Source organism: Bubalus kerabau, chromosome 9 (assembly GCF_029407905.1).
Source record: "Bubalus kerabau isolate K-KA32 ecotype Philippines breed swamp buffalo chromosome 9, PCC_UOA_SB_1v2, whole genome shotgun sequence".
In the NCBI taxonomy this organism is placed as follows: Eukaryota; Metazoa; Chordata; class Mammalia; order Artiodactyla; family Bovidae; genus Bubalus; species Bubalus kerabau.
The window spans coordinates 90,265,225-90,285,143 of NC_073632.1; the positions used below are offsets into that span (position 1 = coordinate 90,265,225).

At 36.0% G+C, this 19,919-nt stretch overlaps 1 protein-coding gene across 10 annotated transcripts in view; it reads left to right on the plus strand.

Annotated features, from left to right (window-relative positions):
- The window catches only part of UTRN (utrophin), a 565,993-nt gene that overhangs the window by 522,033 nt on the left and 24,041 nt on the right, over nucleotides 1–19,919 (plus strand). For all 10 annotated transcript variants that reach the window (XM_055535865.1, XM_055535867.1, XM_055535866.1 and 7 more), the window contains 4 exons: nucleotides 11,553–11,689; nucleotides 17,688–17,726; nucleotides 17,965–18,030; nucleotides 19,786–19,851. In XM_055535865.1, the coding sequence (XP_055391840.1) occupies nucleotides 11,553–11,689; nucleotides 17,688–17,726; nucleotides 17,965–18,030; nucleotides 19,786–19,851 (308 nt within the window). The remainder of the gene's footprint in view (nucleotides 1–11,552; nucleotides 11,690–17,687; nucleotides 17,727–17,964; nucleotides 18,031–19,785; nucleotides 19,852–19,919) is intronic.

Consider the following 19,919-nt stretch of genomic DNA (forward strand, 5'->3'; position numbering starts at 1 on the left):
ATTTTAAACCCTCAAAGCTCAAAAAATATTTTTTTCAAATGTATCTTGAAAAAACACTGTATTACCTATCTATTGTCTTTAGATGTAGAATGACTAATAGTGTATGAATTAACTATCCTAATTTATGAAGATATTTTATGAAATTGATAGTAAAGCATTTATCTACAGAAATGAAATAAAATTTTTCTTTTGCTAGGAAATGACTTTTTAAAACTCTTATTTCCTCTCCACCATTCTATAATCCAGATTTGTACATTTAAAGTTCTTTCATGAGGCCCCAAAAGAGTTCGTCTAAAACAGACAGTATGACATAAACTATATTTAATGCTTGTTACCATTATTTCTCCATTCATTTGAAAATCCCACTTTTTCATGAAAACAGCATGACTCTTACTTTATGTGTGAAATCTTCCCAAATTTTTTTGCCTTTGCTCAACAAAACAGGGCATTCTGTGGTTTTGACCACTAGCCCCTGCTTTACCATTTGGTATTTGATTCTGTGTTATCTTGCATTGTTTTCTCTGTTGGTGTTTTTGCCTCTTCAACTATCTTTTTCACTCCCTGGGACAAGGATGACTCATACTTTTCCTAATATGCATGGTTAATTCTGATACACAAAAACTGAATGTGCTCATACCTGATATTATAAATACTATTTATGGAGTATTAAAGCTGGAAAGAGTCTAAGAAAATACCTAACTCATCCTCATTTTTTAAAAAAAACTAAGTCTTAGAGAAAGTAAGTGATTTGTTTAAAGTCAGTGGCATGGATTTAGTGATTTATCTAACATTTGGGAAATATACATACAGTTTAGCTCATTAACAGTGTTTTCTGTATGCTTGTTGGGAATATTGTATTTGTTGAGTATACCAGGCATTTTACTTGTTACTAGAGATATAGAAAAAATATAACAAAAGAGAGAAAAAAGGCTTTTATGTAGATAAATTCAACAGGGCTATATATAATGTTTTTTTAAGCTTATGGACTAAGATAATACTCACGTATTTTTCTTGTTACCTGTGTACTGTATGTTTGAATTCTGGATTAACATTTATTTTTTAAAATAGTTACATTTTATATGCAAGATACTCAAATTTTAAGTTTTTTGTTTATTGCAATGAGTTAATGATCATTTAATTTCACAGTGAAAATTACCATAATTTGATTTTTTTTAAAGGTCTATGTTCTCTGTTGTAAGTAACTAAATTTAATTCCAATTAGAAACATTTTTACGTTAGGACATACAGTAGATATTTCTTTAAATTAGAGAGGGGGATGATGTATTTCATGTATGATTTATAAGAGTTCATGCAATAACTGACAGCAAGAGAAGCTGGATAGTTAAACATGAATGAGAAAGCAAAACATTTGGAAATGCTACTGGAGGCAAGCATGAGTCACCAAGAGATGAGTAAATTGCTCCATTGCTGCAGAGTGCAGCTGAGGTTGGTTGGCAAGGATTTGCAGTCTGTGATTCCATCATTGCTTAGTGAGTTTGGAATGAAAAGATGGTAGGTAGAATTGAAGGCCAAGGCAGGGCGTGATTCAAAGGTGTTAATGATACTAGAATTGATTTGGGCTACAAGACTATGGTTTTTCCAGTGGTCATGTATGGGTGTGAGAGTTGGGCTGTGAAGAAAGCTGAGTGCCAAAGAATTGATGCTTTTGAACTGTGGTGTTGGAGAAGACTCTTGAGAGTCCCTTGGACTTCAAGGACATCCAACCAGTCCATTCTAAAGGAGATCAGCCTTGGGTGTTCTTTGGAAGGAATGATGCTAAAGCTGAAACTCCAGTACTTTGGCCACCTCATGCGAAGAGTTGACTCACTGGAAAAGACTGATGCTGGGAGGGATTGGGGGCAGGAGGAGAAGGGGATGACAGAGGATGAGATGGCTGGATGGCATCACCGACTTGATGGATGTGAGTTTGAGTGAACTCTGGGAGTTGGTGATGGACAGGGAGGCCTGGCGTGCTGCAATTCATGGGGTCACAAAAAGTCGGACACGACTGAGCGACTGAACTGAACTGAACCTCATGTTGAAGAAACCAAAGGGGTTTGGAGGTTCTAGATCAAGATAATGGGGGCAAGAAGTAGGAGCAAGAGCCTGAAGGTTTAGGTAACGTTACTATACCTGTGGCAATTCATTTTGATATTTGGCAAAACTAATACAATTATGTAAAGTTTAAAAATAAAATAAAATTAAAAAAAAAGAAAGGTTTTTTGAATTAAAAATTCAAATTTGAAAGATGTTTTAAGTTAAAATGAAGCCCAAGGTGGGGCCAGCCCCCAGTGTATGATAGAGGTGCAATATAGGAGGTTTTAGAGATGAGATGGCATTTAGAAGATCATAAGTATGTCTCTAGAAAGAAGTGACTGATGATAGCTGCAACTGGCCAAGAGCAGTCAAAGGGGAGCAGATAGGCATATTGGTCATAGATACTAAGGCTGAGGCTAAGGGGGAAATGGCACAGACCTCCTTTATTCTTGTTCTTTGATTCTATAGTCCGTGATGGAAAGGATTGTAGGGGAGATGGTATTGTCATGGGAGCATCAGTATTCACTGAAAGAGGAAGGTTGAATTGCAGTTATGAACAAGATGTAGGGGAATGTGTTCATAAGTAAAACACAGCATCCACACTAACAGCTAAAAGGGAAAAAATTAATAAAAGATTAATAGAGGCTGTGTGCATCTGTGGATGGTGGCCTGATCCACATTGGGTAAGTGGGGAAAGTGAGTAGAGTGCTTACTCATTGGTAAATACAGACATCAGGAACTGAAGTGGTAGCCCAGATAGGAAGATGTTTTGAGAGTCATGTTAGCTCAGGGAAAAGGGATGAGATATTTGTAAAATTTTATTTCTAGCAAAGTCAGCAACATCAGCTACTTCCAGCATTCAAATTGTTGGGAGTGGAATCAAGGCAAAATTCTCACTTACATGCTGGGTTTGCACAGGACTAGTTTTTTCTGATAGTCATGTTGAGTTCCTGGTGAGAAGAGAGGAAGATAGGTAACAGTCTATTAAAAGTTAGCAACACTTAGAACAGACTTTTATTGCATTTTTTAAGAAAGTGTATGTTACTTTTAAAGAAACAGGTTCAAGAATGTTCTTCTCACTATTGGTTAACAAATGGGGAAAAATTAAATTTCATATTTTTAGTGTTTTTAGAGGTATAGAAAAATCAGTTTCCTTCTGAAAAAAAACAGAAAAAGTTTTATTTTTAAAGCTAAAAGTGAAATCACTCTTTTCTTTACAAAAAATATGTCACTGGCAAGAAACAAAAAGAACAAAGGAAAAAAACTAGGAATAGTTGTTTTGTCAACCCCTCCCTACTCCTGCCAACATCAATGTATTCATAGGATTATAAACATCAAATATAGAACATGCAGATTCATTCTTTGGAAAGCTCTCCACTGAGTTAGTGTAGTTTGTTTCTGGCAGTCTTACTTCTTCGGATGAGACTTGGGACGTTGCCAGTATGCTAAAAATGCAGCATCATTGCTATTTGTCTGACCTCAGCATCCTAAGTGGTTTTTTAGTTCTTGCCCAGTCTACATTGTTATCCCAGTAAGTTGAGTGCATTTAGATTGTGTTGTTCACTTTTAAGGTGACATTTGAACAAAATCTATTGTTGGATGACTCATTTACCCTACTTATTCTTTACCCCTTGATGATTTTTTTAATGCTAATATTTTGGTTTCATGTTTTTCCATCAGAACTGAGAATGCTCTGAAGCTTGTCTTACTAATTTCATCCTACCTATAGAATTCAGTGTATCTGAATTCTTGTTGAATATCATTCTTGAAATCACTGAAACTTAAAGCAAAACTGAGAGGTTGTTTTTCATTTTTTAAAAAACTATTGGAATGTCTTTAAGGTTAGCCCTATGATAATGCAATGTACTTTTTACACTTTGCATCTGTCATTTGAGACTATTGACTATATATTTAAGAAGTAAATGTTGCTAATGAGAATCTTGTTCAACAGTGGTTTTTGTACTTGTGTGTGGCCTAAATAGTATTATTTAATTATTCTAGTCATGTGCCAAAGATCATATTGTTTCTTACGTAACCTTGATTTTCCTCCTTGTTCTAGCCTGTTTTCCTTTGCCTATAACTTATGCATATATGTAGTTAAGTTAAAAATATGATGTTGGGAGTATTTGGTAAAGAATTAGGTAATACTGCTATCCCAAGTTATGAATTGACCAAAGAAATTTTTAGAAGATTTAAAATGAATATAGTTTTGTTTTTTGAAATAGAATTCAAGAGTTAAAAATGATCTCATGCCAGCTTACACAGGAGTTTTGGGGGTTTTGGTAGAGAGTTACTGCAGGCTGCCTTTTATAATTCAGCAACACATTTTAAATAATTGATTTGTACTAGTTGGTAGGGACCAAGTCAAGAACTAATTACTTGTTATTATCCAAATAAGTTTTCATTATTATCTCACTGCTACTTAATAGCAGCATAGTAGTGAAAGAAAACATAAGTACCCACTTGTCTATGTAGGTTCAATTTTAAAATGTTTTTCACAGTGATTCACCTTCGTTAGATTTCCAAAAATGACAGTTTGAATGAAAGTCCTTGTTTGAATAAGTGAGTTCTTACATAATTGTTACAAATCAATCCAGAAGGATTTGGGGAAGATGGTTTCAGAGTTTTTCAGCCTATTTGCCTTTGCCATTTTCTTCCCATTAGTAAAGTAGTGACATAAAAAGAGACACAGCAGATAGACAGCAATACCAAACCTCTGGATAATATTTACAACAAAACTAGGTAGTGAGATATCCCCAAAATAAATCTAGGTGGTAACAAGCCATACCAGTCACAAAACTTGCAAGATATTGTTGGGGAGGGAAAAAAATTTACCTCTTCCTTTTCTAGATTCTTCTGGCTGATCTAATAATTAAATTGACATGAGATAGATTAACAGAAGAAAATCTAATGTTAGTTTTGTGCATATGAGAGACTCAAAGAAGTGACCAAAGCAGGCAGCTTCTGTACCTTTAAGACAAGCAAACACCAGCAAAATAACTTTGTGAAGAACTGATAATGCAAAGAAATTTAGGCTTGGGTACCATTTAGTGAAGCATCTAAGTAGATGGTTTACACAGCTTTCTCGGCCTTGAAGTCCCTCTTTCCATTGATAAGGATGTCTCTGTCCCTCCCGGTGCAGGGAGACTACCTTTTACATGGGAGATGACTTCCTGCTTTCAGGGGGGACAAAGAGGAGGGTCAGAGTGTTCTTCTAGCACTAGCTGTTTTCAAGTAACTTTAACAACTGATTGGTATGCTCCTTTGTCGTATTTGGGGTAATAGAACTCAGGAAAAAACTAGAAATAAAAGAAAAATAATTTTGAAAGTTAAAACTAATTAATTTCAGTCGTAAAAAACAGAGCACATAAATACCATTAAAAAAAAAATAGAAGGTGAATAAGAGGCGAACTCTAAAGCTCAAAGAAAAGTTTAATAGAGACACAGAGGTAGAGAACAAATTTTAAGAATACCAAGGGGAAAGCAGTGGTGGAGGGGGTTGAATTGGGAGATTGGGATTGACACATATACATTGTTGATACTGTGTATAAAACATAACTAATGAGAATATACTGTATAGCAAAAAAAAAAAAAAACTTCAAAGAGATGTAAAGAAAGCAACATAAAGGATCAAGAGAAAATGACAAATATTGAAGACAGTCATAAAAAAAAGAAAAAATGGAAAATATGGACAATATGAGTCCATGAAGAAAAAAACCCAAAGTAGAACAAGCACTATTAATAAAAATGCCAGAAAATAAGGAAAACTAATCAATTCTACTTCCAAAATTATTTTTCAGAGAAAAATCTTTCCATTCTCCAAAAAAAAAAAAAAAAGAAAAAGTGAATCTCTATACTGAAAGAGTATATTATGCCTGAGCTCTCCAACACTATGGAATATCCTGGTATATACCTGGAATATACTTGTCTTTGAAGTAAAACAAAGTCTTTTGGGTCATTTAAACAACAACAACAACAAAACTGAATTAGGAAAGAAAGAAAATTAAATAACCATCAGACTTTTCAACACCAATGCTTTATACAAATGAAAATGGAGGAACATACTTAAGAAACTCAAGGGAAAAATATATGAGCCAAGGATTTTATATCTAGAAAAACCAACTTTCTAGTAACTAGCAAAGAACACAGGAAATCTGTCATCAACATGTAAGAACTCAGGTAATATTGGCCCTATGAACACTTCTTGGGGAATTTTTGAGAGGCTAGACTTGAGATAACTTAAGTACTAGAGAAATAACATCCTAGGGACTGATGGATTAACAACATTAAATACATTGTTACAGACAGCAAAGAGTCTGCCTGCAAAGCATGGGACCTGAGTTTGTTCCCTGGGTCAGGACGATCCCCTGGAGAAGGGAATGGCTACCCACTCCAGTATTCTTGCCTGGAGAATTCCACGGACTGAGGAGCCTGACGGGCTACAGTCTATAGGGTCATAAGGAATTGGACACAATTGAGCGATTAACATATACACAGCTTAGTAGAACTTAAACAGGACAACCAGGAAGAGGCCCCCTACAGGCCAAAGTTGGCACAGTGTGAGCTTCAGTAATGAAAATATAGTTAACCCTGGAACAGCTCAGGGATTCTGAGTACCAACCCTCCGAACAGTGGAAAATCCATTACAGTGGGTCCTCCTTATTCACAGTTTGTGTAGTGCTATCGTGCATATTCAGTGAAAAAAGTAGTATACGAGTGGACCCACGTATTTCAAACCCATGTTGTGCAAGGGTCAACTGTAATTGACCCTTTCATCAATAGATGAAAACTCATAAATATATTAATCTATGAATTCATAATGATATTTTGAAACAATTTAAAAATTGGTCATCTTTGGAAGATGATACAAAACCAATCCATTACAGAGCAAAGTGGTCAATAAAAGAGAAAAATCAAACATGTAATCTTGCCTTTCTTGAACTGTACTACTGATCAACTAAACAGATGGGGAGGATGTCTTTAATTTTTTAAACTATAAATGAATGATAGAATATCACCATTTAAAAGTCCCCATTGGATGGATATAGGAATTTAGCATGAAAGGTGCTAGGAGTACATGATAGATATGACCAGACATCACGTGTCTCCTATAATCCTATGAAACTCCACCAATAATCTTGCCCGAAGTGCAAACCTGAGTCTCATGTATTCTCTGGATCCAGCCGCCAATTTGAAGAAGCATGCTAAACTGCAACAAAAATGTACAACCAGCAAAATCTAGACAATAGAAAACGCTACTGGTCGAATTGCCTGGCTTTCCAACAGATAAGTTTTAAGAAAATGGACAGTATGAAGAAGAAATCTGGTAGATTAAAAGTGACTTTAAATGTATCATATTTTTTAAAATGAGCTGAACTAAACTATAGGATCTAAGGACAGACACTGGAGGGATAAAACTACTTTTAAAACACAAGGAAATTACTGTTACAAAAATGAGGATGATGGTTTTATGGAGGAGAGGAGGGGTTGTAACTGGAACAAGTCTTCTGGAATGTCCAACAAAGTTCAATTTCCTGACTTGATGGTATTTACCATATAATTTATTTTATTAAACCATATGTCTGCTGTATACAGTTTTATATATGTGTCTTTTATTTTGCCATAAAAAGGATTAAAAATAAATTGATCCAGTACCAAACATTTTAGGGCTGATTATCTCTGGGTGACAGAGGAACTGGTAATTTTAATGTTTCTTTTTTCTCTTTCAGGTGTATTTTTTTCTAATTGTACTTCCACTGAAAATTTCTTAGATATGCAATTTAAAATTAGAAAGTGACATTTTAATATAAATTTTGTAAACATCAGGCACAGGGTATCTTGGTAGGACTTTATTTAAATTAAAGGGCAAATTCAGAATATTACAATAGTTTAATCAATGGCTGTGACTTCTTTTTCTTACAAAACTTAAAACTGTTTAGTTTTTCTTAGAGAGATGACACAGTCAGTCTGGTGAACAGACATAGGTTTGCAAGTTTTCCTGACCTTCTTGATCTGAATCCCTCTAAGCCTTAGTGTCACTTTCCTTTTGGGTCAAAAAAGTGGTGATGGTCTCATCACACTTGATAGTAAAAAGAAATTCAAGGAAAGCTGTTTGTAAGGTGAGACTTCTGTGCTAATACATCACCCTCATTACATCTACTGAGATCTACAAAATCTTTTGTTCTTTTTATTTCTTTGCTTAGAGCAATAAATGAAAACCAAGTCTTTCAGGAAATGCATGGATAAGTTAAAATGCTGGATAATTTGTGTAGTGATGAATGATCCTTTCAGTTTCATCTTCACATCATATTATCAATAGCTGTTTGCTTAAAAAAGAACAACTCTCCATACTAGCATGGAGACGGAGTTGAGTTTGATGATATTGATTATGTTAGGTGGGTGGTCCTCTATTTGACCTTTTTACCAGCTGTTGCTCAAGCACCTTCAAACAGAGAAATTTTAGGTACTATCATTAGAGAGCAAATTAGACCACATATGTACAAATATATTTTAACCTTTTTTGGTGAGAAAATAGGCATAATTCATTTTCTTGGTTCTATCTCAACTAAGGAATTACATTTCTGTGGGATGAATTACTTTTCACTTTTTCTTTTAATATTGTATAAAGTTTATGGTGATAGCAAATTTAGTGCCCTTAGATTACAAGGGCACTTTCTCCTCATTAGCATTCTTTATATAAGAATGCACTCATTTTTTCTAAAAATAAAACTTGAGCATTGTCAGAAACCCCTTCTATAACTTTTTGGGAGGCAGGTAGTTGTTTTTTGTATGTTTTTTGTGGGAGAGAGAAGGCTTTTCATTGGTTGTCTGGTTTTGCTTTCTTCTTCCATATCATGAATGTCTTTACCTAAAGAATGTGTGATGTGGGATGTGACTTGTACTTTTAAATGATATGTGATTTTTTCCCCATCAGGAGTTCACATTGAAACCCAAATAGAGATAAGCTAGAACATTATGCTTAGTGAAAGAAGCCAGTCACAGAAAACCATATATTATATGATTCCATTTATAAGAAATGTCCAGAATAGACACATCCATAGAAACAGAAAGTAGATTAGTGGTTGCCAGGGGCTGAGGGGAGGAGATGGGGGTGGTAGTGGGGGTGGGAATGATTGCTAATGGGTACAGGCTTTCTTTCTTTTTGAGGTGATGATGCTATTCTAGAATTAGATAGCGATGATGGTTGCACACCACCATGAATATACCTAAGGGCCCTGTATTGTAGGCTGTCCTGGAGGAGGCACACTGGGAAAGTGGCCTGGTGCCCTGCCTACCTGGCCTTTCTCCCATGCGCCCACTCAGGGTTGCCTGAGTTAGAGACCTGGATATGGCTTGAAAATCACTGATCTGAACAATATAAACTCTTTTATTGCCAGATGAAAATAGACCAAGTAAAAGCTGGAGGCCATTACTTCCCTATCTCCTTGTATATTAACAATGTGTTAAGAGCAGACACAGAAATAAATTGGGTCATAAATGCTTATTCTTGCATGGGGCCTTCTTTTTGTATTTCTATCATGGAAAGCTCCTTTTTTTTTTTTCTTTTTACCAAAACATTCAGGATAAACATATCTATAAACTTAATGATCTGCGGCTGTGATACCCATTGCTGAAAGTCCAAATGTCCTTTATAGCAGAGATATATCCTTTTGGCTTTATTCTCAGGACCATCTCTAAATATTGCCTTTATTCCCAGCTGTGATCTGCGCCTCTCCCCTGTTCTGCCTGGTTAGAGATAAATACCCCCAAACCAGCATCTCATAGCAACCCTTTTTCCCTGTATAGACTGCCTTGGATTCTTCCCCCACCCCCCACCCCCATTAGTAGCTTATTGTTCTTACCTGGAGAATCCTAGGGACGGGGGAGCCTGGTGGGCTGCTGTCTATGGGGTCGCAAAGAGTCTGACATGACTGAAGCGACTTAGCAGCAGCAGCAGCAGCACCAGTAGCTAATTTTCTACACATCATATTTTGGGAGGGTCTGTATCTATATAATGCAGGTATTATATAGTTTCTTATTTGTTACTCAGAAAAAGATTTGACATTGTGGGTCTGATAGCAAGGTCTGGTGATAACATGGGCTTTGCTTGCTATACATATTCTTTTAAATAAAGAGAAAACTGATGTATACACAGCTTGGGCTGATTTATGTTATCTTTCTGCTCTTCAAGGTTAGAGAATCAAGTAGTAGTAGTAGTAGTTGTTTAGTCGCTAAGTCGTGTCAACTCCTGCGACCCCATGGACTGTAGCCCACCAGGCTCCTCTGTCCATGGGGTTCTCCAGGCAAGAATACAGGAGTGGGTTGCCCCCCTTCTCCATAGAGAATCAAAAATTCCCTTAATTGTTTACTAGAAGAAAACATATTTAGTGTCATGAGAGCAAATAGTAACAAAACCACGTAAGGATTGACTCAATTCAGTTGTTTCAAAAAATAATACTTTGTTAAGCTTCTGTTTGCAAAACAAATTTGTGTGAATCCAGGGCATGCTTGTCAGGAGGGAAAAGACTGGGGGGAGGAGGGTGCAAAGGCTGGGGGGAGCAGGTGGCAGGTAGGTCAGTCACCCTAAATGATTATATTAACTAATCATATTGAAATGCCTTTTTAAAAAGTCACATTTTATATCACCATTAGTAATTTAGTCCATGTCAAATGCATGCTCTGTGTGTGTGTGTGTGTGTGTGTGTGTATGTGCGCTCCAGTCACTTAGTCATATCTGACACTTTGAGACCCCATGGACTGTAGCCAGGCTCCTGTATCCATGAAATTTTCCAGGCAAGAATACTGGAGTGGGCTGTGTTTCCTACTCCATGGGGATCTTCATGACCCAGGGATTGAACCCACATCTCCTGCATTGCAGGCAGATTCTTTATCACTGTACCACCTGGAAAGTCCCATGTCAAATAAGTATATGTTTATATGGGTGGGAAAGAACAAAGACTCTGAGAGTATTCCTTGCAGTACAGAGAACCAACGTGGCCCTGGGCTTTCTCTCTTGTGTACTGTTTTCTCCTTTTCTAGACTACAATTTGTGCTGGCTTCTGTGAAATCGGTACAGGATATATGTATAAATATATATACACATATATATATAGGTGAATTATGAGGATGTGTGTGCCTCATTACTTAGCTAAAATCATATAATATCCAGAATACATCATCACCAAGTGTTTAATAGCAGCAAATTGCAGCCTTTTTAGTGACAGGAATTAATGAATAACATTGCCAAAATTGATTTTAACGTATTGGGGGAATGATTTACTTATTGCTTATTCTCAACAGAAAATTAAAAATTATAAGCTGATTGCTGGAAATATTTAATGATGAGTCTTGATTGCCATGTGTTCTCATGACCTTGTGTGCTATTCCAAAAATACATGGAACTACTGAAAGTGTTGTCATTTAATGGCATCAATTTACATCTGCTCTAATTTGCTTGTAGATAGTTGTCTCCTTCCATTTTAATGAGATAAGTGTAATTTTTTTCAACCTCATAGACAACATCTGGGGAAGATGTACGGGACTTCACAAAGGTGCTGAAGAATAAGTTCAGATCGAAGAAATACTTTGCCAAGCATCCTCGGCTTGGCTACCTGCCTGTCCAGACAGTTCTTGAAGGTGACAACTTAGAGACGTAAGTTTAGTTTTACTATTAAACTTGTATCTGTATGTGCTCTTATACCTGATACTTTTATATTAGTGGCAAAAATAAATCTGATACCCAAAAAGCAGTTGTGTTTTGGTAAAATGTTTCATCTACAAGAAGGGAAAATAAACTTGGACTTAGTCTTTGCAACATGAATTTTGACTGTTTTTGACAGCACAGGTTTAATTTTGCATGTTTTCCTAAACTTTTGAAATATGTAATAATGTGTCCACCTTTGCACTGGTCATCTCTTTTACTCTTAAAAATACTTTAAGCAAATTGTTGTATTTATGCTCTTTCATTACTTTATTTTCCATTTTTCCCTCTTTGTGGGTTTTTTTTTTACTATTTCTATGTTTTGCACTCATTTTACTTATTTTAATATGTTTATTAATAATGCTTAATTCCTTGCTTCAGATATATATCTATATGAAATCTCATCAAAATCTCACATTGTTTCTAATTTCTTTTTTTCTTAAACATGGCAGCGAAATGAGATAGCTTTAAATAGAACCTGTAATAGACAAAGTTTTCTTAAAAGTATATCATTTGAGTTTACAAACATAAATGAAACAAAGTTTCAGATTGCAAAATTACTTTGGGATTATAAAATGAAGGATAATAGTTTATAGCCTGAAATGAAAAGAAATTTTAAAATGAACCAGAATAAATGCAAGAACAAAATTTAAATTACTAAGCAATTATATGTCAAGATCAAAATAAATATGATTTTAAATCTTTGAATTACTTTTTTTTTGAAATATCAGCATAAATATGCCTGCCAAGGCAATTTTCTTGTGCTTGAATCTTGGGGAAAATTAAGTTTTATTGCTAATCATCACCAGAGTGCCTAGTCATAAAGAATAGTAGAGTTCTAGTTACAGAAATATTCCTTCTCAAGTAACTACAGAAGAGAAGCTCTGAAGTGTGGAGTTTTCTACCTTATACAGTAAAGAAAACTGAAGTAAGAACTATAAAAATGTGTTGACATTTAACCTTCAAAACTCATAGTTAACTTATTTATGTATATATGGGAGATAATCAGAGAACAGTAGCAGTCCAGTGTATTATGACAGTCCATGTCTCAAAGATGTCAAAATAGAGGGATAGACTATTTAGTCCAATTTTTTTTATCCATATAAAACCCTTTGGACCAGGGGCTTTGCTACATTTATATGCAATTTTTTTTTTTTTTTTAGTTTGTTTAACTACTAAGAAATAAAAGGAAGACTACAGACAAAGTAAAGTGGGAATTTTTATCCCTCCATAGGTAATATTATGGATGTGCATGAAGAAAGAAATACAGCATGGCTATATATGTAGATAGATCCAAAAATACCACATACTCATTTAAAGCATACCAAAAACTTCAAACTTTTTGATAACTTTGCTTGATATCAAATTCCATACAATTAAAATATATGCCTCCCAGTCATTTTTTTCCACAGTACATTTTAGAAGAAAGTTTATTGAAATGATTTTAATTTAAGGCATACTATTGAAATACTTGTGATTCCCTGGTAGCTTGGCTGGTAAAGAATCTGCCTGCAACGCAGGAGACCCCAGTTCCATTCCTGGATTGGGAGGATCCACTGGAGAAGGGATAGGCTACCCACTCCAGTATACTTGGGCTTCCTAGTGACTCAGCTGGTAGAGAATCTGCCTGCAATACTTAAAATCTGTAAAGAAAGGTATATTTTTGATCCTGTCTTTGTTTTCCGGATAGACTTTTTTCCCTTTCTTTCAAAATGTATATGATAATACATTCTTATTTGTTTTAGTGTCTAATATATAGTTTAACTATGCTGAATACCTCATAAAAATAAAATTTTGCCTATCTTGGTATCAGATCTAAATAACCTTTAGAGTAAGGGCCTGAAGCATAGAATTATCACACAGTGGTTTTATTTACAAGGTAATTTGATAGGTTTGAAATAGTGATGTGCTTTTGACTCTTTGGATAAACCATTGGCATTTTATGTTCCAAATAGCTACATCCCTTGTATGAGTCATGCAGATAGATAGATCTATTAAATTGCTTTTAAGCAATTTTGATAATTTGCCTTTCACTGTCAAAATAATGACTGACGTTAATAATTCTGAGTGATTCAGTTAAAGGAAAAGAGAACAGAAAAGTGTGTGCCAAATAATTTTGTGCTATGATTTTTGGCTGTAACTCTGAAGATGCTTCATTTCATCAAAGATGAATGTACCAGCATTTTCAGTGAGAGGAAAATGAGGGAAAGAAAAGGAGTGTAAGATTAAATCAGATGTCATGAGATCCTTTTTTGAAAAAGATTTATGAGCTACTGGATACATTGGGCAGATTTTCTTCCTTTTTTAATCCTAGAATGTATTCTTAGAGTTGGTATAGTTCATTTTTCTACTGAGCCCTTTCTAGTACAGGGCCACTTAATCTTCTGGTGTAACAATTTATGTGAATAGGTAGTAAAAATTTTGATTTCATTTATTCTCCTATTTGTGGGAGGAGAACATTGGAGAAAAACCAGTGAAGTGGTAAATGTGTTGAAGTTATTTATGAAGCTGATTAGAATTTCCTTTTGCTTCTTTCTCTTTCATCCCTGCAAAATGTAATGTCTTATCCCCTATACATGCATGCATGGAGGGGATTTATGGGAAAATTAGTTGTTATTAAAAGGAGGTAAACAAACCCATGCTTAGGTTTATTCAATTAATTTTATAACTATGCAAGATTTTTTTCACAAAAATAAATCAAAATAAATGAGTAGAGCTTGATGAAAGAGTTATTACCATTGAAAATAAACCTGAGAAACAAGCTCAAAGGGTGACAAAGTAATTTGAGAATTGAGTGAGATTTATTGGCTAAAAAGGTAGCTTAGTTTCCCTGAAAATTAAAAGGAATAAAATAGGCACCTCTCCCTGGTATTGGTTGGGCTTCCATTTGCCTGCAATGCGGAAAACCCGGGTTGGATCCCTGGGTTGGGAAGATCCCCTGGAGAAGGAAACGGCAACCCACTCTGGTATTTTTGCCTGGGAAATCCCATGGACAGAGGAACCTGGTGGGCTACAGTGCATGGGGTCTCAATAGTCAGACACAACTTAATGACTAAACAACCACACTACCACATATATTGGTTAAGGTGGAATAGATGAGTTTCTTGGTTTTTTAAGTTCTTACGGTAGCAAGAACCATCTCATAGTAAGTGGAATTATGGTTGTGGGAGCATTGGACCGGGAAGTGACAGTTCATCCCCAGACTAAAAGATGAATAGGGCCCAAAACTCAGTGTTTGCTACCCGGGGAGGAGAGGGAGAGTTTCCCAGCAAGGCAAACATTTTCAAAAGCCATAAGACAACCCTGTTTTGGAAACTGGAATGGGAAGTTGAGAATTGTGACGAGAAATGGGAGTGGAAAGGAAAGCAGGAAGCAGATCATGATCAGCCTTGTAAAGCAGGTGAAGATGTTTGTAGTCTTCAAGAGCAGGAGGGAGGGGGCATTGGAGCTTTATCTGTTAGAACCGCTGGGACCCCTGCTCTGCGACAAATGGACTTCAGAAAGCAAATAGACGGGAAGTCTGTGAGAAGTCTGCTGAGAATTTAAGGCACTGAAAAGTCTCTAAATTCTTCAAAGAAAGTCTGGATTATATTTCCTATAACATTAAGTATATTTAGTAGAGTCTTGCATATTAGTGTGTGATTAGCCAAAACACCTTGTTCAGACACCACTCTGGAACGCAGTTGAGAGGCAGCATTATGAAGTCTGGGCTAACACAGAGAGTGGTCTTTTCTTAACCCCCTTTAATCGTGGATTCTAACAACTCAGGGAGAATATTGCCCAGTTTTCTTTTTCTGGAATTAAATGAAAAAGCTTATCAGTTAATATATTTTCTACAAATCAAAGTACTTTGAAGTCAATAAAGCCTGAAGTTTTTTTTTTTTTAATCTTTTTCTTTTTTCAGAAATTTTCATAATACATAAAGAGGCTTTCTTTTGACACTCTTCAGTTCAGCTTTTTGCCTCTGCCATTCTTATCTTAGTTCAGTGAATCACTACTGTACTAACTGAATTAACTTTACGGGAACCAGTCAAGCAGTTTCACAAAGCTTTCTGAGTTCAATTAAGATTTAAAATATATATATATATATATATATATATATATATACACACACACACACACACACACACGTATTTTTCTTATATTTAAAGCTCACAGCAAATGTTGTGGTATACTTGAATTTTAGAAATGATCTCTGGGGCAGTTCCTATGTTTTTCAGAAAGTGTTGAAAGTGTTAGTCTCTTAGTCATATCTCACTCTTTATGGTCCCATGGACAATAGCCTGTCAAGCTCCTCTGTCCTTGGAATTCTCCAGGCAAGAATACTGGAATGAGTAACCTTTCCCTTCTCCAGGGGATCTTCCAACCCAGGGATTGAACCCAGGTCTCCTGCATTGCAGGCAGATTCTCTACCATCTGAGCCACCAGGGAAAGTGTATAGAAAATCATTTATCTGACACTTAACATCTGTATTTCAGAATTAATGATAAGTAGTGATATGAAAAGACTTGAATAATGCTGTTTTGTTTCATTGTTGTGTCTATTTTATACATGAGTAATTAAGTCTATTTATAGTATGAATGTCTGACAAACAGACCAGATAAATGCCTTTTTTTGAAATAAGTCCAAAGAATCTCAGTTTTCCACACCAATAAGATGACTTTCCATCATCTTTTAATCTTCGCTTTGCAGACATCAACTTTTGCTTCTCAGTGGGAGATAATGAGATCATTAACTTTTTCTTAAGTATGTATATATATTAGAAATAGGAGAATCAAATAGATCTAGAATAAATTTTCCTTCTTTGTTTCAACCAGCATTAGCTTTTGCAGGAGACTTTTTTAATTAGACAACTAATTTTCTTTAGGCTTTTAAATTTCCACATTCATCAGTATTCCCCCACACGTCCCCACACCTCCAATAAAAAAGGGTTAGGGTTTGAACTAACTTTTAATTAGGATCATTTGTTTTCAAACGATATTTCTTACAGACTTGGGGTTTTCTAGGCAGTGTTGTGAGACTGGAGTGTATCTCCAGGGCTAGGAATGATATTGAATAATCAAGTTCCAATCTCAAGCTCTGATTCTAGTAGACAGTGTTCCTTTTATCAGTTTCTTAGATAGAACTTCTGGATAAAATTTTGTTTGATAAAAGTGTATCATGATCTAGCAACGTTGCTTTCAACTTATGGATAATTGAGAATTTTGGCCAGGTATAGAGGAGAACATCTAGGCTGCATCTTTTTTCAGTGTATCTGTGAGGTTGAGATACTCTGTGTACACCTTTATTTGGATTTTATTTAAAATTGGGCAAAGGGGACTTTCCTGTCAGTTCAGTGGTTAAGACTTCGAGTGTCCAATGCAAGTGACATAGGTTCCATTCCTGGCCAGGGAACTAAGATCCTATATGCCATGTGCTGCAGCCAAGAAAATATGTTTTGAAAAATAATAAATAAAATTGAGCAAAGATTCAGAACATTCTCATTTTATTGCAACTCTGCCAGCAATATATAATGTAGTTCTTAGTATTTAACTTTTCCTTTCTGATCAAGTTTCTTCTACAGGAAAAACAAAAATATGATTGCACCTCTGTCCAGTACATTATGAAACATTACTTTTTAAATTATCCCATAATTTTGAGCTATTTTAGAGCATTCTCTTTCTTTTTCCAATCAGACTATTTAAATGTGTTTGCTGTCTATAACAAATATCCTATAATATCTGTGGAAAGGCCCCTGCAGGCACTTGAATACATAGCATCTTTTCTAGAATAAACAGTCATTTCTGTTTGTTTTGACGTCTTTCATGGTGGACCTCAGGGCAACCAAATGCAGGCGGGGGAGATGATTGAGACTGTATCCCACCCCCCACCCTCTGACCGACCGCTTTTGTCTTAAATTGCTCTAAAGTGTTTTTTCTATGACTTTTGTCTCCCTCTGCCCTCTTTGCAGTCCTATCACACTCATCAGTATGTGGCCGGAGCACTATGAGTGAGTATCCACAGCTCCGTATGCACAAGACGGATGTTCTGATCAGTTAGCATGGGGTGATTACTAAACTCTTATCCTAAAATAATAGTTCTGCCTCCTGGGTAACAATCCTAGTGGTTTGCTTGCATGTCAAATTCATTATTTGACTAATGAATAATGTTAACTAAGCTAACATTCGTAATAGTAACATCTGTCAATATTTGGGCATAAAACTGTTTATTTGCTTTCTCTCTTCCAGCCCTTCGCAATCTCCTCAGCTGTTTCATGATGATACCCATTCAAGAATAGAACAGTATGCTACACGGTACGAAACCTTGCTGGGATCCCTCCACTGCACTGCCACCCAGAATGTATCTCTTCCTGTATTAATCTTATATCATTCACATGCCTTGATTTAAGAGATATAGTTTTACAGGAGTGGTGATTCTATTATATTTGAAATCTGGGCTTTCATCTTTCTATACTGTAATTTGCACTTTACCAAACACTTGCAATATATTCTACTGAGTAAATCTCCATGGGATGTGATTAGTGAGCTCATGAGAATGCAGACACTGTACAAATAGGATTTAGATAATGTAACCCAGTTTCAATGAATGAAAGTATTCTCAGGAGATGGTGTACATATGAATTACAATATGTAATTAAATGTATGCTAATACTTTACAATAGAGGTTTATTTTGGAGTTCCCAAATAATATAAAAGTATAAGCTGGTCTTACTGGGTTGTACAAACTTTTATACAAACAAATAAGTACCAGGCATTGACAGTGTAGTAACTGGCTATGCTTTACAAGGTTATAGTTCAACCTATGGTTGCTGAGGGGAAGGATGATGGGATGGGACAGTCAGAGAATTTAGGATAAACATGTACACACTACTGTATTTAAAATGGATAACCAACAAGGACCTCCTGTATAGCACAGGGAACTCGACTCAATGTTATGGGGCAGCCGGGATGGGAGGAGAGTTTGGAGGAGGATGGATACATGTATATGTATGGCTGAGTCCCTTTGCTGTTTGCTGTCCACCTGAAGCTATCACAATGTTGTTAACCAGCTATACTTTAAAATAAAATGAAAAGTTTTTTTAAAAAGGTGTGAAAAATCTTAAGGACAAATATAATACCTGAAAAAAAAATAAATAAAAGGCTATAATTCAAGCAACATAAATAAAAACAGTAACATTTGAGCTGAGTCTAGACCAAGTAGAAATTTCAGGAAAAAGTGGAAAAACATGCTTTAAAGTATTGAGCTCAGAAAGAATACAGTTTATTTAAATAATTGCAAGTAGAGAAAGGGGAAAGGACAAGACAGAGTGAAGGGACAGAAGCTGAAGTCCAGTAATGTGGGGCTCACTCGCTAAGGATGGGCTTCCCTGATAGCTCAGTTGGTAAAGAATCCACCTGTAATGCAGGAGACCCTGGTTCGATTCCTGGGTCAGGAAGATCCACTGGAGAAGGGATAGGCTACCCACTCTGGTATTCCTGAGCTTCCCTTGTGGCTCAGCTGGTAAAGAGTCTGCCTGCAATGAGGGAGACCTGGGTACGATCCCTGGGTTGGGAGGATCCACTGGAGAAGGGAAAGGCTACCCACTCCAGAATTCTGGCCTGGAGAATTCCATGGACTGTATAGTCCATGGGGTTGCAGAGAGTTGGACAGGACTGAGTGACTTTCACTTTTTCTTGCTAAGGAGTAAGATTTCTGTCCTTTGGTAAAGAGGCATTATGGAGAATCTTTAAACATGAGAGGGAGAGGGACATAATCAGATGTGTGAGCAAGTGAAGACTAACTTAAGAGTCTGAGAAATCAACTAGGAATCTAGGTCCACTAGGAAACTACATAACATGATGTAAAATAAAAGTCTTTAGTCCTTATGGCGGTGGTGATAGAAACAGAACTCAACGTTAGAGGTTGTTTTCATTTCAAAGTCTTATTATGGAGTTTGAGCTGTTCTGGATTTTGTGGGAATTAGGACAGTTTAAGAAACACTGAGGCTGTACCAGTCAACTATACCCTATGCAGCCACATTCTCTAGCCTCTTTATTTTCATTTTACAGACTGGCCCAAATGGAAAGGACTAATGGATCTTTCCTCACTGATAGCAGCTCTACCACAGGAAGTGTGTAAGTAAATCATGAAATTAGTGCTGCCTTGGAAAGCTGGTTCTTATATTATGGCTGTCGGAAGTAAT